General features: G+C 37.4%; 1 protein-coding gene across 1 annotated transcript in view; it reads left to right on the plus strand.

Annotated features, from left to right (window-relative positions):
- Positions 1 to 23,343, plus strand: part of STT3B (STT3 oligosaccharyltransferase complex catalytic subunit B) — a 50,888-nt gene that overhangs the window by 2,090 nt on the left and 25,455 nt on the right. Inside the window, exons 2-3 of the mRNA XM_059846810.1 lie at positions 20,108 to 20,216; positions 21,921 to 22,208. Of these exons, the coding sequence (XP_059702793.1) occupies positions 20,108 to 20,216; positions 21,921 to 22,208 (397 nt within the window). The remainder of the gene's footprint in view (positions 1 to 20,107; positions 20,217 to 21,920; positions 22,209 to 23,343) is intronic.

Genomic DNA, 23,343 nt, shown 5'->3' on the forward strand with positions numbered 1-23,343 from the left:
TGAACTAGCTGTAAAGATAAACTCCTGTTTAAAGCAATGTGTAAATTGATGCAAAGTCATCTTCCTGAGTACACAAACAGAAGGCATTGCTGCCTGTGCTGCTGGATGTACCCTTGTTAATTAGGGAATAGATGAAGTTGACAAAACTCATTGATTTTAATGCAGGTCTGTGAGAAGCAGTTGAAATGTCAAGAATCACGCCAGTGTCGTGTTGCTGCATGCCAGAAATGGTAGAGGCAAATGCACTTAAGTTAATTAGTAGGAAAGAGAACCTAAAATGGTAGAAACTGAGTGAAAACAAAGGTCTTTCTCTATTGCAGCAGCAAAATTGTTGGAAAGAGTAAAAAATTATGTTGCTCTCTTAAACAGTGTGGAGTAACTAGGTGGAAATGGTTTTTCATGTTGCAAGGGTCTTAAAAGTCTGAATGTAATATGGGAAAGGAGCTTATGAAAAGACTAGTAGCAGTGCTTTGTTTCTAATTTTTTTCAACCACTTCTTTAGGAGCTTCTCCAGGTAAACTGGATTTTTTTTTCAGGACAGTGGTTGTAGACTTTACTGTGAAAGAGTTTGATATTTTCTCAATTATTTTGGCTTTTCCTGTCAAGCTTGCATAGGATATCTTGCAGTGTGTTGTTAAGTCAGTCACCTATTCTCTAATATTTGTTTTGTGCTCCAGAGAGGAAACTGAGGTATATCTGAAAAAATGAGGAGCATTAGGCAAATTGTTTATTCTTTAGAATTGAAAAATATCATTGCCTCTAAGGTGTAGAAAGCTTTCCTATTTACTTAGGAATCCATTTTCCTGGTATAGATATATGGAACCATCAAGGGCAGGAAGAAAGGCAGAATTGCCTTGGGTTTTCTACATATTAATTGAATCAAATACCACTTTTTTTTCCCTAACATCCCTTTCAACCTGCCTTCCTGACAGTAAAATTAGGTTTTGATTTGACATAGAAAGGAGATTTGCTGCTTTTGTAAAGTCAGCCACTGAGACTCACTTGTGTTGGCATTTCTTCCAGAAATGACCCAAATGTAGTACGATAGGCCAAGGCAGTAGAGGGAGGACGGTGTTTGATTTTTGATCTCCATTGAAATACAATGCCAGTGCAAGGTAAAACCAAACTGGTATTTTGAGGTCACCATGCTGTCACTTAAGAACTTGTGACCTGTACATTATGACTAGGTTTACTGGGCTTTTTTTTTTTTTTTTTTTAACTGACTACCTATTTTGTGCAGTATTTTCACTTTTTGATTTATTTCTCATGTCATGTTTACTTTCCATACTTGAGCTGGTCCAGAGACTTTGAGAAGTGTGTGTACTTCTTGGCAGCTTCTAGGTCAGGTGAGCTGATACGTGAAGTCAGGCAGCACATTAAGACGTGCCATTAACAGGCTTCCAGCATTTAATTCCAGGATTTCATTCTAAGGCCAAGAACTTGAAACATGGATAGTGATGGTACATTAGAATGGACAGATTTCATGTCTGAAATCTGGTTCATCTATTGGCTGGTTTGGCAGCTGGGTGGACCAAGAGCTTAATTTTGGTCCTGTGTACACACAAGTGCAGAGTGAAAGCTGCACATGAAAGTACAACAGCAGATTTAACTCAGTTGTCAAGTGAGGGCATTCTTGCTGTCAGATTTTGCCTTAAACGTCAACCTGGCTGCAGAACCAAGGCAATCAAAATCATGGAGCCCTTGAACAGAGACTACTGGTTTTCTAAAGTACAGCTCTAGCATGTCCATATGCTATTTCTTTTGGCTACTTGCATCATATATATATATGTGTGTGTGTGTGTTTGTGTGTACGTATAAAAAATAAGCTGTATGTGTGCATATGTATACATATAAGATAGATAGATATAGCAAGACTGTTGCATTCTGATACTGCTACCAAGTAAAATGATAACAACTTTTGGTACATCAGTAGTCTTCAGGGAGTACTGTCAAAATAGTACATTCATTCTGTTTGTACAGTTCTTACCATTAAGTCGCACGTGTGAGAACTGTATCTGAATCATTAATCATATTCCATGACATGAGATCAAACTTCTCTTTCCCCTGAGAATTTTAACATCATGCAAAAAGCCAGATTAATACCAGTTACCTTAGTGAAAGCTTTCTTAGGCTGGAATACCAAAGCTCATGCGTGTGAGCATGAGACCCTCTCCCTACCCATCTGCACGTGCAGGATGATGCACCAGTGCAGGCTTTGTCAGTTCCATTTGCCTACCTTCTCCTACTGGGAATGTTGTCTTCTACATCCCTGCTAGCTCTCAGTAATGAAGAGCACTACCACAATCTCATACACATTTTTGGGCTCTTCCAGACCAGCAGCATTGATTTCTCCAACTACCATCTTTTTACCTGCCATTAGGGGTGACCCTTGTTTATTGTACCTCACTCTGAGGTAACATAATTTTCCCGGTAGCAAATATGGCTTATAGATGTAATAGCAGTCCACTTTCTCATCACTGATACCATAATCTAGTGTTAGTGGGGCTTGGTGAATGGGGATTAACTGGTGAAAATAAACCTAAGGTCAGTGTCATTGCTTGGGTTTCAGAGACAGGCAGGTTAAAGGAAGTTGAGAGTTTTACCTCAGGCACAGTTAAATATACAGGTTTTGCTACATTCAAATCAATCATGTTTGCCAGATGGATCCTTGAGCTGTTGTAAACTTGTTTCATTAATGAAAACATAATTTAGCATCTATAAATATGACATGAAACCTTCCTTAAAATTCAAAGTGTGACTGAAGTGAACATAAGAAGTGGTGTATGGAATTGATCAGTCATTGGTGGTCGTGGGTTTGTGTTGTAGTTTCTTGATCTGAGTTGACTTCTGGAGTAGTTCTTCTCTGTTGCCCACTGTGCAGTCTGTTTTTTTTCTTCTTGCTTACTATAAAGCAGTCATAGTAAATTCAGTAAGGTAAATTGTTGAAATACTAAGACATTTTAGTTTTCCACCAGTTTTTATATTACAGTTTAATCTCTTATTTTTGAGGAAGAATATGAACATTGGGAGGGAATGTAAATAGTGACTGATGTTAGGGGATAAACTGGGATTGAGTGACAGAGGGAAGGTGTATACAAATAAAACCAGAGCAGATTGAGACACTGGAGCAACAGGTGATGAAATAAGAGGTGAATAAATGCATGTTAAGTTGGTGTTCCTAAGGAGAGGGGAAAAAATTGCGTAGAGAGGATGGTGTCGATAATACCCATTGCCACTGTCCACCCAGGTAATTCATCTGGCCACTGCTTCCTTGCTAGTGCCTCTTGCTGGGAAAATAGCAGATTGTGTACTAAAGGAATTCTTGAGAGTTGACAGCCACTTTCGTCTCCAAACCGAATCTGTCTTTCTGGAACCTTTCAACCCGTCACACAGTCCTGTTCAAGTGAAGTACATAAATGTGTATCTGTTTAGGAAACATTTCTCACAGACTTTTAGGTTTTTCCCCAAAACAATTCCTTTGGTTTATAATCTTAGACAACTTCCAGACCTCAGGAAAGAATTTGATGCCAATTCAGTTTAAATATAATCACTTTGAATTAATTTTGAGATGTTGCAAATTTCATGAGATCCATATTAAAAACTTACTACATGTTCTTCGTTCACAAGTGTTTTGATTCTGTGAAGTGAGAAGTACTCTGTTTCTATTTTATTGAAAAATTGATTTTAATATTATATTTACTGTTAACATTTGAATGTGTTTTTATACTCTAGTAATACTAATAATTTTAACAGAATTTCAGGTTACTCAAACTTGTTTCTACCATTTTATTATAGTAGGAAAAATATTCTAGCATAGAGTCCAGATCTGATTCGATGCGGACTGTGTGCTCATGAAGGGAAAGGTTAGAGATTTTTGTGGTAATGGTCTTCCAGGCTTTACCACTGCTCCACCACGTACCCTTTAATGAGGAGGATCCAAATCAGGCATCTTTTTGATCACTTCTATTGCAGTATGACATGGGCTGAGAAACTGTTAGCACAGGTTAGCCTGGCTTTTGGGGTTTGTCCATTATAAGGTATTGTTGACCTACTTGGACGGAGCTGTTTTGAAAAGTAAATTTTTCTGTAAGGTTGATATGGTGGTAAAGTCAAGATGATGTGCACTTGACTGTACTGGACTTCTCTACTGCTTGTGAAATTGCAAAAATAGGTAAATATTAGAAGTGTAATGGAAGGAGAATAATTTGGTAAAAGAACATTGGACAAAGTTGAAGGCATAGCAGAAACTGCTTTGTGAGTGGGGAGACCTCAGGCTAGATTTGTTCAGTTGGAGTGATGCAGCTGAAGAGCAATTCACTGTGTGGCCTCATAAAATAGCAGTCATGCAAGAATCAAATCCCTGCTCTGTATCTACTATTGTCTACTACCATCTTTTCTTAGCATGTAGTGCTTCTCTCCTCACTTGCACTACTTGTAATTGGGGTGAACACCTCATCAGATTTCATGTGGGTGCAGTAATGGGCTTATGCATGATAGGTAGGAGGGGCAGCGTTCATAAAACATGTGCAGAGACTCCCTACAGACTTCTTGTGGAAGACATATGAGGTGAGATAGAATGCTTGCAAAGTGTTGACCCATTTATTGATTTATGGATAGCAGAATGAAACATGAAAAAGAAAACATATCCAAATGTTTTATGTAGGCTGGGTCAACTGAACCATCAAGTTTAGCTTTTAACGCCATGATTTTTTTTTTTTAATGGTCTTCAGCAAACACTCACAAACACTTGACTAACTAGAGCAAATGCTACAATTAAAATCCTTGAATGGACTTTTTTTGGCAGATATCCCATTATTTGAACAGTTTAATATGTTCAGCTTTTAAAACAGAAATTTGATTTGATTACGTAGGGTTAGAGTGGTTTATAAAGGTTAGCTTTTCTTCCTGTCATAACTCTCTCTAATAGTCTCTAGTTCTGGCAGCCTGTAATCCTAATGCTCATGTTTTTGAACCTGTCTCATGTTGAACTGGTGGGGGAAGGGGAGAATAAAAATTTTGGCTAGTATAGTTTGCAAGAAAATTCAAAATCCTGTAGGAACTAATAGGTTTTAAGTGGATTGCGGGGACATTAAGTTTAGAGAGGTGTCTTTGCTGCTCCACAAGATTCTCCTCTAATTTAGTCAGGTTATTTTCCATTTAATGTCTAACTGTGTATGTGTTGCAGTTTGCTCCTGAAGTTTTGAAAATTCCATTCTTGAAAGCCCTTTGAGGTACATTTGTACTGACGTTTAGGGCTATTCCTGTGGGCTTCTTTCTACTTAAGAAAGCTATTAAAGCTACTACTTTTGGGGCCTGTGAAGCCTGCACCCTGTAGCAGGATGTGTGACAATGTTATTATTATTAACTCATTTAGCAAAACTTCTTGGAGCCATCAGTCTTACTACTTGCTTGGAGAGCAAAGTGAACTTAGGACATGTATTGCTCTAGCCTTTTTATAGTATGTCCAGCACATAGACTGCATTTCTGGCCCCATAGCTGAGCAGAGTTTGTGGTCTTCATCTGAGCTGTGTTTGGGAATCAAACTGAGATGTTTATAATGTGGGTAGCTGCTAGATCTGGGCTGGAGGGGTACCGTGAAATTGACCCTAATGCTGCACTGCACCTTACATAAGTTGAAGCAGCCTGGGGAATGAATTTAAGGATATAGATACAAATAAAATAGATCAGCTTCTGTATTTCCCAACTTACTGCTACTTTCCCAGCGTAAAAGCTCCTTTGGCATTTTAGGGAATTAAATATTTGCTATACTTCAAAAGTGCTGGCTATTATGTGAGGCAATAGTCCTGCGCTTTAGAAAAAGAAATAGTCTGTTTTAAACAAGGAATAACTGAGTATTTGTACATGAGTGCTTTAAGAGCAGGAAATGGTATTTAAAATGTCTGCCTGCTGTGGGTGACCCGAATCCAGTATCAAATGTTACTTTTTCAGAGCCCATCTAACATAAATAACTGTAAATGATAATATTTCCAGGTGTTACAGTGCTTATCATATAATTTTCTGTGGCAGTCAAATTATGGGTTGTGTTAGTTTGTTAGGTAAAAGAGCATGTTCAAGTTCTCTTTAGCTGATAATCCATGAGGAATTGCAAAACACCTTTTCAAAACTTCCCTCACTTCAACAAACAAATTCCTTGGGAAGCTACATTGCAATGGAGGATGTGAGTTTGGCTTGATTATTATTTTTGATGGTTTTCTTAGTGGGATACCTATTTTCCTCCAGAGTATTTTACAAAGTATTATTTACATTTATTTAAAATAGTGGCTCACTGTATGGATGGGCACTCTATATCCTGTTGGTTTAATATGGATTTTGCAGAAGGGAGGAATAACATGTAATTGTGTAATTTTAAACTGTTCTAGCCCATGTGACTGCATTTTTTCAGTTCTTTATTTTTTCAGTCTCTGTATTCTCTTTTTTTGCAATTACTATGCTATAAATTATAGCCAACTTCTTTAAATTCAAGAAATGTGATTTTATTTATTTTTATTCCTGTTTTCACAATAGATTGGTATGATAGATTAAGAAAATCTAGGCATGGAAAGTTCCTCTTAGAGGATGCAGCTGATTGAGAGGAAGACATTTAGTAGAATATGTGTGTGCTATAGCTAGAGGATTCAAAAAAAGTGATACAGAAGCAAAACTTAACAAAACAAGCTTTCCTGTCCTGAGTACTTACCCAACTTTACATATATCTATATCTATATACATATACATATATATATATATATATATATATATATATAAAATGCAGTCTATTGCACACGTTGAATGTGCTAACTCCTTGTCCTAAACTTAGCCCTAACAGCATTTGGAAGTTCAGTTAAATAACTTAGAATTTCATAAATATTTTTGAAATATTTATCTTGGAAAAAGATGCTTTCCTCTTCATGGTTGAAATATTTGATTATTTGGGTATTAAAGGTCTTTAAAACGTCTTTAATTTTTTTCTCTGGTAGATAAAAATAGATAAAATAGATAAAGTGCCCTAAAAATAGATAAAATTCTCTAAAGTTGCAATTCTTCTAATTTAGAAAGTCAGCAAAACAAAATTGGAGCTTTGGCATTGTATCAATGGTAACAATGACAGTAAATGGATGTCTCTCCAACTCTCTGTTGTAGAATGAAAGTCATGAAAGCCAGTGCAGTGTTTGAGATTTCCAAGAAGCTGTGTAATGCTACTGTGTTTTGACTTTTATCTTACTCAGGTGACTAGAATGATTCATCTATTGTCAGATGTCTGAAGTAACAGTTGAAAAGCTATTGCATGTGTCTCACAATTAATTTTACTCTGTAACAGTTTTAATCTTTCATTCGCCAGACAGAAAATGGATCTTGACACTGGAGACACTAACTTAAACATTAGCAACAGTATCTTAATTTGTGATGTCTCAGGTCAGCTAGTAATGACAACTGTAATTATTCTCCTATGGCTAAATGGGAGCCAAGGAATTTTTAGTGTTTTAATTTTGTATTCCACCTTTACTTCACCAACATTAGCCCCTCTCTCCCAAAATGAAGCCCAGTTTTTACTAGGCACAAGCTTGGATGGTGTGTTTTGTGTGAAATGTGTCGTGCTTGTAATTGTTCCATCACTGAATTTTATTTTCTGCCTTTTGCTTTTGTAAGTCAGCTTCAGGGTTTTTTTTTCTTTATGCTTCCATTGCACTCTGGTTTCAACAAAACATTCTTAGCTATGCACATCATGGTTTTGCTTTGTGTGAGTGTGTTCCACACGGTGCCATCTGCTGTCTTCTTTCAGGGCTACCTTCAAGAAGAAAAAGCCACAGAACAGCGCATTTGTGGAGAGAGAGTTGAGAGGGCATATGGTCTGGTGGGGATTGCAGCATGAAAGGTCCTGGAACAGACCAGCTTAATTCATGTTTGGAGAGCAAGAAGAGAGAAGATTTAGGATTATGTGACCTTAGAACTGTCCCTTGAGAACTTATACCGGGTCCTTCCCAACAACTCTTACATACCCCTACAGTACACAGCTTTTCAACCCCACCTGAATTAAAACTGAACCTCTTGCTTTAGTCTTCTCCTTTCCCCATTTTCATGGGCAGCCACAAATGCATTTTATGTCATGGTGGGGCAGCAGTGAAAGGATGCGCTTTGATTTAATAAAATGGCTTTAGAAATGAGACTCATCCTTTTAATGTTCTAAGACAGAGGGGCTGTAGCTACCAAACTGTGTATACCAATGTAGCTGGCTGGTCAAAGAGGTGGTTTGCTTTTGAAAGGGCATGTTCCTGGACTTAGGATAGAAGAGGCAATGGTGGGTGTAGTCTCTGAATGTTTCTGTACTAACATTTGTGACAGCTTCAAAGCATATGTGTGTAATAGCAAGCCTAGCTCATGGTTAAAGTGTTCCCCCTACCTTCACATTTTAAGGTCATTTCTAAGCATTCATGGGATTTTACTGAAATGACAGAGGAGCACAGTGAAATAGCTCAATGTCTACAGTAGAGCAAGACTGAGCAATACTAGAAGTTTTATCACGTAATGAGAAAATGAACATGTAACTTCAATTTCACATTGTACATGGCAGGAATTTAATATTAATTATAAATACTGTCTTAAATGCTGAGCACTACAGTCATCACAGTACACTTAATCTTTGGTATTTCTGTGAGAATACCTAAAAAGCAAATAACATTTTGTTATTACACTTTTGTTTCCTGTACATAGTCTTTAAAGAAACACTGGTAGCTATAAAGTACAATTCTTAACAGGTTACATTAAATTCAGCGAACACTTTGGGTTTCTTTGTAGTTTAGACTTACTTGGACCAGTATGAAAGATATAAAGTAGAAGTAGTTCATAACTCATTTTAAATTCTGCTTGCCATACTTATTTGAGACAAAATCAGGCACTGAAAGTATCTGAATGCAAAATACGGTTAGAAAGATAAACTCCACTCTGTGTACTATGAGGAAGGATGAAGGCCACTTTCAGTTTTCAGCTACTTTCCTGATCTTTGTTTATTTTATTGGTGACATCCTATTCCCACACTAATTTGCTCCAGTGTGAGAATATACAGTCGCTTTGCAAGCATCTGGAGCTCTTTTTGCCCTTAGCTAGGGGCCATGATCCCTTCTGTTTGACTGTATTAATAGATGTGGATACTTTTAATCTGCTTCAGAATAAATTCAGTTAAAATAGTTGAGATCATAGAATCATTTAGGTTGAAAAAGACCTCTTTGAGCAATGGGTCCAACCATTAACCCAGCACTAGCATGTCCCGCCTCTTTTAAACATTTCAAGGGTTGGTGAGTCAACCCCTTCCTGGGCAGCCTGTTCCAATGCTAAACAACCCTTTCAGTGAAGAAATTTTTCCAAATACCTAATCTAAATCTCTTCTGGTGCAACTTGATGTTTCTTCTTGTCATCTTACTTGTTACCTGGGAGAATAGGCTGACCTCCACCTGGCCACAACCTCTTTTCAGTGGTTGCAGAGAGTGATAAGATTCCCCATAAGCCTCTTTTTATCCAGGCTGAACAAGCCCAGCTCTTTCAGCTGATCATCATAGGACTTGTGCTCCAGGCCCTTCACCAGCTTCACTGCCCTTCTCTGGACTCACTTCAGCGCATCAATGTTCTTTTTTGTCCAAAAACTGAATGCAGGAACTGAAGTGTAGCCTCACCAGTGCTGAGCACAGGAGTACAATCACTGCCCTGGTCCTGCTGGCCACACTACTGCTGATACAGGCCAGGATGCCATTGGCCTTCTTGGCTACCTGGGCACAGACTGGCTCATGTTGAACCTGCCATTGAACCAGGTCCTTTTTCGCCGTTCAGCTTTCCAGCCACTCTTTTCCAAGCCTGCAGTGTTCAGTGGGGTTGTTGTGATCCAAGTTCAGGACCCAGCACGTCACCTTGTTGAACCTCATATAAGTGGCCTTGGCCCATCATTCCAGCCCATCCAGATCCCTCTGCAGAGCCTTCCTGCAATGCAGCAGATCAACACTCCCACCCACCATCTGCAAACTGACTGAGGGTACACTTGATCCCTCATCCAGATAATAGATAAAGAAATTAAACTGGCCTGGCCCCAACACTGATCCCTGGGGAACACCGTTTTTGACCAGCTGCCAACTGGATGCAACTCCATTCACCACCACTCTTTGGGCTTGGCCATCCAGCAAAGAGTGTACCTGTCCAAGCCATGAGCAGCCACTTTCTCCAGAATGCTATGGGAGTGCTGTCAAAGGCTGCAGTAAGGTCTAGATAAACAACATCCCTAATCTTTCCCTCATCCACTGTCACCTTGTCATAGGAGGAGATCAGGTTGGTCAAGAGGTATCTGCCCCTCATAAACTCATCTTGAATGGGCCTGGTACTGGTTGTCCTGTATGTGCTGCATGATTGTGCTCAAGACGACTGGCTCCATAACCTTCCCTGGCACCAAGGTGAGGTTGCCAGGCCCGGAGTTTCCTGGATCCTCCTTCACACCCTTCTTGTAGGGTGACATTTGCTGACTTTGGTCTGCCGGGATCTCTAGTTGGTCAGGACTGCTGTGAAATTATTGAAAATAGCTTAGTGAACTCTTCTGCCGGCTCCCTCAGTATCTTTGTGTGGACCCCATGCAGCTTTCTGTGTGTTTGAGTGGTGCAGTAGATTGCTGACCATTTCCCCTTAGAGTATAGGGGCTTCATTCTGCTGCTCATCCCAGTCTTCAGTTCAGGGAGCTGGTTTTACCCTAAAAGGCAGAGGCAAAGAAGTATTAGGTATTTCATCTTTTGTCACTGTTTTCTTCCATATCCAGCAAAGCCTGGAGGTTCTCCTTAGCCTTTCCTTTGTTGCTGATGTATTTATAGAACTATTTTTTGTTGTCTTTTATGGCGTCTTTAGAGTGTTAGAGTGCTTTTTAGCTGTGATTCAAGCTAATTTGTCCGATTTGCGGACAGAAGCGGATTAGGAGTGCTTCTGCACTGCAAAGGTTAGTTGAAGGATAACTGCCACAGCTAAATTTGCATGTATAATTTAGTACAAGGCATCTTAGAGTTGGGAATACTTTTTATTTTCCCTTATGCCTTTCCACTTTGGGCTTTATTCACGCGTTTTTCTTTTCAGCTTAATTTGTTTAGGGCGTAATTAGATCTGTCTCTAGGTTCCTGTAAACCCTGTGTGTATTGTTTGGTTTGTTCTGCAGGTAGTTCTATCTATATACACACATACCCAGAGGTGAAATTTGTCTGACTGGTTCTGCAGTCCTTGGGAATGCAATGTTTGTGTCTATTTATGCCTGGTTGTTGAAGGGTTAAGCAGAATTTGAGAAGACATACTCAAGTTAGATAAAATTAGATCTTTTAACCTGCTGCTAATCACAGGACAGAAATTCTTCAAGTTAGACTGTGTCTGTTCTGCTCTGATGATGCTTTGTATTACCCACTCTGAAAGAATTTTTATTTTCTCATCAGTTATTGTATTAAAAAGTCAGTAAGTCAATACAGCAACAGGTGGAGTTCAACAGGTGCAGTATGAGAGATCCAGATTCTTGCAGTAAACATGATCTACCTGCCAAGAGACCAATGGAAAGAAAGTACAGTCAGAGAATTCAGGCAGGGAAACTGACCTTAGATGCAGGAGGAAGAATAGCAGATGCATTAAGAAATGTACTAAAGAGCAAATATGTAAGGATTTTTGGATTAAAAGCTACCTTATTTTAACTTGCTAAACTGACTTACATGTGCAGCCACAACACTGTAGATACTTTTAATTCCTGTGAGCTAAAGAACCTTATGTTGATGTAATTTGTACAGAGTGATTTGATGTCTAATGTCTGAGTTTGGTTGGATTTACCCTTTGCCATGTTACAAAGTTCAAGTAAGTAACAGACTCTTGACAATTGAGGGTTGTACAAAATAATTTCTGCTAAAACTCTTCTATGGTGCTATAACTGTTTAAATGTTCTGCCAGAAATAAGATTGTCACTGCTTAAATATCATCTGTGATGTGAGGGATCTGGAGCCTTTCTAAGGGTCCTTTTTACTTTTTACCATGTCTTGTATTTTACAGGGTAGAAGCAGTCTGCCAGGCCATCTTGCATCCAGACTGATTTCTTAAATTTCACTTAATGGGAAGTGAACTTAGTTCAAATGCATTTTGGGTGTAGCTGGTACTTTCTCAATTGCCACAGCATTGTAGCATATAGGTGACTTTATTATGTAATAGAGATGAAGGCTGTGCCACATACTTCCAAGAAGTTAAAATGTAATTAAAGTACCTGCAATGAACAGTAAATTTCCTTTTTTGTACTCTGTATTTCAGACTATTACAAAGGTTATTATTTGCTTCTGCACACATACTAGATCTTGCTGCAAGATAGCAGGTATTTTTGGGATCAGTTTAATAGGAGTCCAGTGTAGTTATTTAGGTGTTACAGGTTGCTTTTCTATACTAGGAGATGGTGAAAAAAGTGGATTGGAGCTAGCTGCCTCTGTTCCCTGTTACTTCTCATGAAGCAGTCATGTTCACCTCGCTGATTTTTAGTACCAGGTTTTTCACAGAAAGGATATTTTGCTCTTAAAATACATTGTTCAGCTAATAGCCTTTTAATTCCTTCCTGCCGAGCAGATCCTCATGTATCAGCCTTTAACGTAGAAGAACTTGGAGTTAAGCTGTTTCCATCATTTTTAAAACAAGTGCAGCACAAATTTGATCTGGAAAAACACCCTCTTGAACATATTCTTGAATTTGGTGCAAAGCTTTCACAGTTGCAGCATACAAGGCTTATTGTGCCACAGAGTAGCCCAAGACCATTTAGAGAGAAACAAACAAAGCACTATAGGGTTTTTTGAGTTTATGGTAGTTAATACTGTATTGAGGAGAGAATTGATGCCTCTCAAGAAGCCAATGCTGTCAAAAGGTACAGAACCAACTGGATGCCAGTTGTTGTGTGGTATCTGGGGTAAAGTGTATGTCCATCCATAAAAAAGAAAACAAGCATTCCATTTTTGCCTGTAAAAATTTCAAATTATTCTGTTTCCATCTTGTCTTTGAAACCTCTTGGGAATTTTGACTGTCCCAAGAAAAATGTCATCATCACTTTCTTCTTAGCTCTAAAATGTTGTTACATGTTATGAATGGCAGAATTCACTGGCAAACTATGCCTTTTAATATTGATAAAACCAAAGCTTTTCATAATAATTTGCCTTGAGATATATGGAATAGTTCAAAAGCAAGACACAGAAAAAGTAATAAAAAACCTAATAGGCATCAGGGGAAGTGTCTGAAGTTGTAGACAGACATACGCCCACTACAGTGGTGATGGGAAGCATATCGTGGTTTCAGATGGTGGTATATTGTGTGAAAAAATACAAATTGTGATCATGGAGTGCTCTCAAAAGCTCACAGTTTGTTAGCAAAAATACTGGAGGTGCCCTGGGTTCTCTGAAGAAGCTGAGTGACTGTATGCTCCTTGTAGAATTTTTTATCATTAAGCTACTGGCAGCATGCAGTTCCTGATTTTAGCACTTGCTAAGCGTAACATCCTATTGCAGGCAGGGAAAATACCATGCCAAGTAGTGGCAGTAGGAAGGCTGTAATCCTTCTTAAACACATTGGGGACATTCTGATATTCTTAATGGTAATTCTTAATGGTTATTCTATAAACATTCTGGTAGTCTTTGGGATTTCCATTGAGCTTAGTTGAATGTTGGGCCTGAAAAAATGTTTGCCATGCTGATTGTGTCATCCACCTTTTTTTCTGACTTGGCTTTCTCCTGGTTTACCTTCAAGGATTATTCTAAAGATACTGCAAAGAGAAGGAGTTTTGTTTTTCAGCTGGATCCCAGGACAGAAATTTCTTCCTCCTTTGACTCAAAATTCCCATCGTTTTTGAAGTTAGGTGGCCACATCACTTCAAAACTTCCTGCCATTTTGTTACATCATCATTCTTACTAAGCTTAGTATATGACAAGGGAGCCTTTGGCACATTTTTTCGAGGGGGTGAAATCTGAAATCAGAAGGAGGTCCATGGCTAACTTTGAACCTGAGGAAACTCAGAATGGCAGCACAACTGCCAATTTTCTTTTCTAAGGTTTGTGATTGACAGTCAGCTTGAAGGACATGTATTTATCTTTTCAAATGGCCTTACTTGCATCAAAACCCCTACAGATCATTTGAGCCTCTAAGTGTAGGGCAGTCTCAGTAGCCATCACAAATATTTGATATTATCTCAGAATGCTAAGAGTAATTACATATCCAGATATTTTGATGTAAAAATGTAGAGACTAAACAATCAAAAATTGCATATTTAACCCCGTAAGACAATCAGAATTAGGATGATATTAAACTCTGCATTAGTCCAAGCTTTTATTTTTTTCTTTCTGATGGACTTGTCTTAACAATCATCTTTCAATCAAGTTTAGCAAGAACTGTGCAAACCTGTTCTGTGTCCCTTGTGAAAGATGGGGTAGAGTTGATGTGCTCATGACTCCCTGGGTGGTTGTTGTCTGGTGAGGTACAGAAGCTTGGGTGTGCAAAGTGATAACAGTTTCCCCATAAAACCATGGTAGATATCTATCCAGAGAAATTTCAGGAAAAAAAATTGGTGGTCACATAAGGACTTAAAAAATATATATGTATGTGTGTATATATATATGTATGTATGTATGTATGTAAAATGTGCTAATTAAGGATTAATTATATAGCGTATGTGTTAGACTTAGGACTTAATAAAACCATTCCACTGACATAAATGTAAGTTAAAAATAAAGGAATGTGAGATTTTTTTGAAATAAAATTGCCTGGTGGTTCTTCCATTTTGCAGAGTTGTCAGTTTTGGCTCGGGTAAACAGAAGACCACCCTCTATCTTATGGGTTCTTACACATGAGAGAGGTAGAGGATGGTGTATGTTTTCTTCAGTCGTATTGTGAGGTCTGACACCTTAGGTTTGGGTTGTGGGCACTAGGAAAGGCTCTTTATGTGTCATAAGTACTTTTTCCTGTAGGTATTGCTGCTCCAAAGTTCTAATCTTGATTATTGGAAAATGGCTTAAATGTCCACACATAATTACCAAGGTTATAAACACAACACAAATAAGAATTTTCCTGATGAGAAAGACTTCCTTAGTGCTTGAATTCATTATGTGATTGATTGGTTCTACACTTCCATTTTAAAAACCTTATGCAGAACTCAGTGTGTTAATTGTTCATTTGCAGATACAGAGCTCAGAATGAGACTTGAAGGATCTTGTGTTTGTAGTATAGTCTGTGGGCAAGCAGGTGTTTTAAAATTTAATTTGGAATACTGTATATATGTTTCTTTGTTTCAATGGAAGTTACTGAAGTTTCTCATTAGATTTTCCATAAAGTGCTGCTGAATGTATTCTTCCTTTGGATGCAAAGAATATGTCGGATATGGAGTCAATCTGCAACTATCTTTTTCAAGAATCTACACTTGCCATCTCTAATTAGATTCTGTATAACCAAATTGATTCTGTAATCTACATTTGCATTAAAAACTGACTCCTAGAATTACTCCTATAGCTTGTAATGTTCACAGTTTGTATCTTGTCATTTTTCTGAGTTTGCAGATGTGAAAATTTTGTGCATCTGCAGCTGAAGACTTTTAAAGCACAGAAGCCTTTATAATTGAAGGCTTAGAAAATTTTCAACAGATTCTGCTTGTAAGGAGATTACATATTCTCAGATGGCTGTAAAATGCTGGATAAAAAGTCTAGATGATGGGGCAATAATAGCATGAAATTGATTGGGGTTTAGACAGTCACCATTCCCACAAGAAGCAGCACACTGATCTTGCACTTTCTTGGAATCGAGGGGTCAAATAAATTTCATTGCTGTCAGTGTAATTTGCCTTAAGTGTTGTTAAGATGTGGATGAAGTAACTTCACTGCCATATATGTGCTATTCTTTTCTATATGTTCTTATTTCTCAGTAGGCTGAATACTCACCTTAAATAGTACTTTGTCAAGGAAATACTAAACCTGGGAACGTCAAAGATGTCTCTTTATAAATATAGCAGTAATTGTTGCTGTAAAGTGCTGGAGAATTCTGTAGCTCCTGGATAGAGAGTGATTGCTGTGACTAGCATTAAGTAATTATCCTACAGTATTGCCTTGTGTCATCAAAAAGGCAGTTCATAGCAAGGAATAAAAATCAAACCTAAGCATGAACAGATAGTGAAGATTATGTATTAACAGTGCATAATATATAAGTGAAAACTTCACAGGCTTTGCTTTGCAAGTTGCCTAGTTAAGCTTTCTAAATTAATGTTGCTACTAAAAAAAAGATTATGTCTCTGTTTCAGTTATTTTGCAGTTGCTGCTTATACTCTGTTCTATGTTAAAATATAAAAAATGAGAACTGTATTTTTATTAACTTACCTCCAGTTGTCTACTGAACCAGCTGTAATGTAGGTATCTCCAACAGCGCCACAAAATTAATGGTACCATACACAGAGAACTTAGGTGATCATTAAAGCATCCCCCTCAAGGTTCAGACTACAATACTACCCTGGTTTGGTGGTTGAGACTTTAAATTCTGAAATGTACAAAGACTTAAGATTGTTTATTCCTTTAAAGCTTATCTTGGAGGAGGAAATAATTCAAACTACAGACATGACAGAAAGAGGCAGGGAGAACAGCAGAACATCACTTTTCCCCCTAGAACATTAACTGAAATAAGTCAGTGCTTCCTGGTGTCAGGCCCTTAGCTGTATCTTAGCAGGTGTGTATCTTCTTTAGAGCATCGACTGAGAACTTGAATATTTCACTCAGGTTTTCTAGCTAAGTATTTAATTAAAATGTGCTTCACATAATTTTTTACTTTATTCTTCTCAGGTCTGTTTCAAATTTACTTGCCTCGAGGGGGTGAGGGAGGATGAGAGGGAGTCTTGGGAAATGGGTAATCTCTTTCCATACCTCAAAATCAGATGGATTTGAGGGTTGAGGGTGGCAGAGAAGGGATCCTGTCCTTTGCTCTGGTTCTGTCACATCATGGTGCATACTGTTTAGTCAATGCAATCAGCAGTGTACTTCAGTTCCAGTGTCTCCTTGGATAAGATGGAATAGGTCAGAAGGAGGGCTGATTAAAACCCTAAATACCACCCCTTCTTGCTGCTGCTGCAACTGGAAGAACTGGGGCAGGCAGTGACTCCCAAACCTGACGGACAACCTCCACCCAGCAGTGGCTGATCTTGCCTCCATTCTGATTCCTTCCTCAGCTGCAGCCCCTGAATCTCCCAGATGCAGGTGTAGGCAAAGATGGCAGTTTTTCTAATATTTTCCAGGGCTGTTTTACACCCCTGTGAGACCTATAGACAGTTGCAGGTACTGTGATAGCATTGCAGTAGAAATACAATACCACTGTGCTGCATTTTAAGCACAGTTTGAAAAGTACCAAGATAGTAAGGAGGTGTGACTGGTTGTGATGTTTGCCGTTTGTTAGCAGTGCTCTCTGTCCTAGCTTAAAGGAGAATAATTTCACAAGGTTTAGGCTTCCTGATGTGTACATAGGTTTATGTCAACATTTTAACTTATTTTTGTTTGCAGGTAACCTAGTGCGAGGTGAAGTGGGCACTTTTTTTTTTAAGTCAGAGTGAGATGTTAAATTAAGCTTCTAAATATTTTTAGTTTTAGTTTTTGTGTCTGGAAGGTTGTTTCTTGTTCTCACAGGTCTTCTCACAATATGCTATAGTATTGCCTGTAATTTCTGCTGCAAAGACATGTGCAGCTGTCACTGCATGCTTTCACTTGTGGCAAAAGAATACCTTTTTGAAAGAAGGGCTAATAGATTTGTGTCTGTCTAAAAGTATATTAGGAGGGAAGATTAAATTCTTACCTCTGAAGTGGTAGAAGTAAAATGCTGTTACATTGTGTTTCAATTTTGAGTGGTAATTCATTCTTATTAAAGACTTAATGGGATGCTGCCAAAGCTCAAGACAGTTGTTCGCATCCTTCTGAAGTCAGTTACGAAGCTCTGCTAATTGGAAACATGAGGAGAATGTCAATATGTATTCTTCCTGCCTATTTCGTTTGTTTAACTAATCTTTTGATGCTGTAAAAGTAAACATTAGTCATACTTTTGTAGCCTCTGTGAGTTTGGGTCATGACTGAAAAATTCAAAAGTAATTCGTGTTAGTAAATATCGTACTTGTTCCCTTTTTGAAGTTCTAGGATAGCAATATTTGGTGGGTTTTCAGCATTTTCAGTCCTGCCTGTAGCTGGATGGATTCTGTGTGTCCTGTGCAATATGAAACTCCTGATTTGTTACATACCATACTGCAGGCACTTGGCACTAAACAAATTAACAATAGACCTTGCTGTCCTAAGATAAGAGGCCAATTTTACAGGTACAGCATTTCAGAAATCACATTAGAGTTGACAGTTCAGAACTGGAGAATTAATTAATATTTAGAAATCTAGTCAAACGGGAATAGTTGTAGGCTTATTAGAAACCAATGTCACATTGCTGTTTGAATCAAAGATTTCTAGGTCAGAATGACTGATGTTCGTGTGAATTTTCTTATATAAACATGACTAATGACTTCTGAAAGCCCACAGTTTTATCAGTTAATGTATCCTATATAAATGCTTATTTAACAGATGTGAGAGAGTGTTCCTGAAAGTACTTCACTCTGTTATTTACTTATTTTTAATATAATTTGACTGATGCTGTGATAGTTCAGACACTTGAAACATGCAAATTTGCTGACATCTGAACCTGAGTTTCAGTCTTTTGTTCTTCTACTGAGTAGATGAAGAATCTGCTCATGACCTCAATGTGGTTGTATTTCAGATACTACTTGTACTGATTAAACAATTAGGAACTTGATGGGGTTTGCAGTCTTAAATGACCTTAGCTTTATTCTGTGGAAATGAATTGGTTCAAAGTAAACCTGTGATATTTTGGGAATCCTAGATATGCAAAAGAATTTGAATTAGTTTTAAAATTTTTGTCAGAAGGGATGCATATTTCTGATACAAGGGGATTCTTCCATAAAATAGATAAAAAGAAAAACACACACTGTCTTTTCTAGGCTTGAATTCTAGTAGTGTCCTAGGAAGTATTTCGTGGTGGTTTGCCCATCTAACCTTTTGTCTGTTGTAGTATTCCATTTAGTCACCTGAACTTCTACTTAACTAATGAATAAAATCTTTAATACTTCTTTAACTTATGAATTTCACATGGTTAACTGAAATTCAATTAGAATATCTGTTAGAGGGGTTGGCTTTATGAGTGTTGCTTGTTTTAGAAGCTGTGTTCACCCAGGCTTTTCTCTATCTAAACTTTCTCTACAAAGCTTCGCATTCTCAATATCTGTAGCCTTTTTAGTTTAGCCTTTGAATGAGTCATCATGAAAGAGTTGGTGTTTTAGGATGACATACACTGTAGTGCTTCTTGCAGCCTGATACTTAATTTCAAGAACTAATGGACATTTTAATGGCTCAAAAGTTTTGTTATCAAATGTTTGAGATCTTTTGTGCCAGGAAGCTGGAAAATGAATGCCTTAATAGCAATGTCTTGGTGTTTTTTAATGGTTTTTATACAGTGTGGAAGGCTGAACTGAAGGTGTGCACGAGAGACCATTTGTTGTACAAGAAATTCTCTGCAGCAGAGAATGTACAAATTTAGAAGACAAACCTTCATTTACAGAGCTTCTACATTGTTTAAATTCTTACTGATTGAAAAAAGGCCATTGGTTTGATTGTGTGAACAAACAGACTGATCTCTGTTGCCTGTTATTGAATGAGTCACCTGTCAGTTTTACATGAAAGTTCATAGGGCAGTCGCATGTGTAGCTAGCCTGTCTCAGAATGGGAGTCTTGCTTTGACTGCATGTGATAGACTGTGGTTGAAAGTGAGTAGTTTTAGAAAGGAATAGCAAAAATAACCAGAGTTTTGTATCAGAGTGAAAGAAACATTTTCATGTTTACGCACAAAAATGAACTCACCAAAAACTGTAAACTGTCATCTGTAGTATAAGTTCTGGCTGTAGAAGTGAAGAAAATATAGTACTTAGTAATTTACTTTAAAACGTAGAGAGAGGACCATTGTACTTACATAATGAATGAGATGCTAAAGCTCTTGATTTTTATCTTATCCTTCTGTTTCTTTCTAGGTTTAACTATAGATCAACACATCATCTTGCATCTCATGGCTTTTATGAATTTTTAAATTGGTTTGATGAAAGAGCATGGTATCCACTAGGAAGAATAGTAGGTGGAACTGTAAGTATTGTAATAATACATTTATTAAAATAAAATCAATTAAATGAGTAAAAAGTAATTAAAGGTGACTTCTCCGGAAGTTTTTGAACTTCCAATACAAATGTGATGTTGATAAAAGGAGAATCTTAATAAAAAAGGCTTTTAATTGTCAGATTGCTGCTGCTGAAGCTAAGTAAGTCAACATGCCTTAGTAGCACATGGTGACCAAGAAATACAGAACTTCCTTACATATGAAATTCTAATAAGTAATAATAAGGGTATTATGGCTCCTGCAATTCTGGTATATGAAATCAAAACAGGAAAAACATTAAAAAAAATTGTTACCTAAATCTCTTAAGGTACAAGTTTTAATCCAATTATGTATGCTGAGCAGACTTCGTGTATGTATGGGAAAAATTTAGGATTTCACTGGGAGAAGCCCTTGTGAAATTAGATCAGTGTGGCACCTGTACAAAGCATCAGGACTAATTAAGATTGGTATCAATGCAAGTCACAAGACAGGAAAGGTGTACAAAACAATGTTATCAAATCAGAATGCAAATATCATCCATTGGAATAGCTTTAGTAACACTAAGCAATGCAGCTGTGTGTTTCTTAATGTGTGAAAGTTCATTAAAGCTTTTTAATACTAGTATATACTACTTAAAGGCATTTACAAGTTTTTTGTAGCAGTTTTTGTAGCCTGTAGGAGTTAGAACAAATGTACCATTTGTTGTAGTATCTTAGAGATACTGGACACTCTTTATGCAACATGTAAGTGCAGGTTTTCCATACCTGTCTTATACAAAATAAAACCTCTTAAGAAAAAGAATTGAAATATACACAGGAGAATGTTCAGTCATCTGTTAATTTAATTTAATACCATGTCCTTCTTAGTTTTTGAAAGAAACTAAAGCAGGTGAAGTACATATTAACTTGGCTGGGATGTATTGATTTTTCTAATATTGATAAATGTGGGAGGGTAGAATTCCTATCAAGAATATTCTAAAGTTCTCTAATATTCTATGGTGGATTCAATACGTTTGTATAAGTATATGCTATCTTTCCTGGAGCACATCTTAATTCAATTTTTACAGGACTTTGTTTAATCCTTCGTATCCAAAGATGTCAACAGATACCTTGCAAAAATGTAATATTCAATTGACTGACCATCAACTTTTCATCTTTAAAAAATTAAATATTATTGAAGCACATTTTCTCTCCCTGTTGGTACCAAGAAGTGAAAGAATAGCTTGGTATATTTTAAAGGAATATGGATGTGACTGGGAAATTTTGGGTTTCTTTTTGATGTCTTAGGCTTTTGGGGCTTATTTTTTCATTTCCTTAAAACTGGTAGCTGGCTTGAAATTCTGTTGCGGATTTTGGTTTCTGCTTCCATACCTTAATGACAAATTGTTTTCATTATATGATAAATGTCAAGCGAGATGGGATATTATCTGTATGCTTCTCATTCATTTATGAAGTAGATTATATGTTATTGTTAGCATTTGGATAAAATTAAAAGAGCCTAGGGTATTCAGTGGTGTTGTCAAAACATGATTAAAGTAGTACTAAAATAATTCTGTTAGCTTATGCTAATACTCACTGCTTATATCAGCTTAAAAATTACTGTTTAATTGCAAATTCTATGTAAACATGCATACCATGACAGTTTTCTGTAATAACCTAGTGTTCTGGTTTGTTTTGGTTTTTATCTCCATGTAGGTATACCCAGGACTGATGGTGACAGCAGGCCTTATACATTGGATTTTAAATATGCTTAATGTTACAGTCCATATAAGAGATGTATGTGTGTTTCTTGCACCAGTTTTTAGCGGCCTTACAGCTATTTCTACTTTCCTGCTCACCAGAGAACTGTGGAACCAGGGAGCAGGGCTTTTAGCTGCCTGTTTTATCGCCATAGTTCCAGGTTACATATCCCGATCAGTAGCAGGATCTTTTGACAATGAAGGCATAGCTATTTTTGCACTGCAGTTCACATACTATTTATGGGTAAGTAATTGCTGAGTCTTTTGCTTTGGAAAGGTTTTTTGGTTCCTCCTCCAACCAAATGACTGATTTTTTCTTAGAATCCATTGAATTCTTATTTTCCTCCCTCTCATCCCTCTTCCCCTTGGCTCTTGATTAGGCAAGTACTGAGAAGTCACATGATCTGAACCACTCCATAATCATGCTCTTCAGTTTGCTGTGTAAAAGCACAGTTCTACTGAAGTATGTGTGTCCTGTAGTAGTAATAAAAATGATGATGAGTCTAGAAATTTAAAGCAAACAGAGGGGTTGTTTGTTTTTCGGTTTGGAGGTGTTAGTGTTGTGTGCATCAAATGTTAGCCTCCTTATAAAGCTGGTGAAAAGCAGAAGACTCTGAATATGAAATGTTTTGAATTGTGTTCTGGAAAGACTTTTGACTGTATGGAGTGTCTGGGTTCTGAGTTCTGTATCCAAATTAAATGGTCAAAGCTGTCTAGAGTCAGATATTAGCGTTTCTTGTGTGCTTAAAAAGAACAGTCTTATGTCTTTCAATCTGCCTGCTTGCTAAAGCAGCATGTCTGCCTCTCCTTAATCTGTGTAGAATTTCATCTGTAAGGTAGTTTTGCAGGAAGGAGTTAAGGGAAGCTGGAGTATTTCTGGACTGTTGAACCTACTTTTGAAATAACAAAACCAGCATAACTATATTGTTAATTCAGCACAGACACTGTAGGATACTGTCTCTTGTGTATTCTGGAATGCCTGCACTTTTCATTTAGAGGGCTCCGTGTAAGTACATGGTCACTACAACTTTCTCCATAATTTTGTCAAGAGTTCTGATTTCATAAGTAGATGCATATTCACAAATGTTTTAGCTTTAGAATATTTCAAACTTGGGATATAGTTGGTAGGAATATAATGGAAGAGAATTGAATTTTTCATGACTGAGTGACTGGTGTTGCTTAAATGGAGTTTTTTTTAATCTGGTTTTAGAATAAGCTGCAGCTGGAAAGGTGTGCTGTGTTTGATAACAATAATAGAATCAACCTATGTTGTTACTTTAGAGTAACTGAGATATGATAGCACTTATCTGTTCTCATGGAATTCATATTTAACTAAACTGCAGAGTGCAATAATGTTTGCATGAACTCTTGTAGAATCA

The sequence above is a fragment of the Haemorhous mexicanus genome, chromosome 1 (genome assembly GCF_027477595.1).
Source record: "Haemorhous mexicanus isolate bHaeMex1 chromosome 1, bHaeMex1.pri, whole genome shotgun sequence".
NCBI classification, from domain to species: Eukaryota; Metazoa; Chordata; class Aves; order Passeriformes; family Fringillidae; genus Haemorhous; species Haemorhous mexicanus.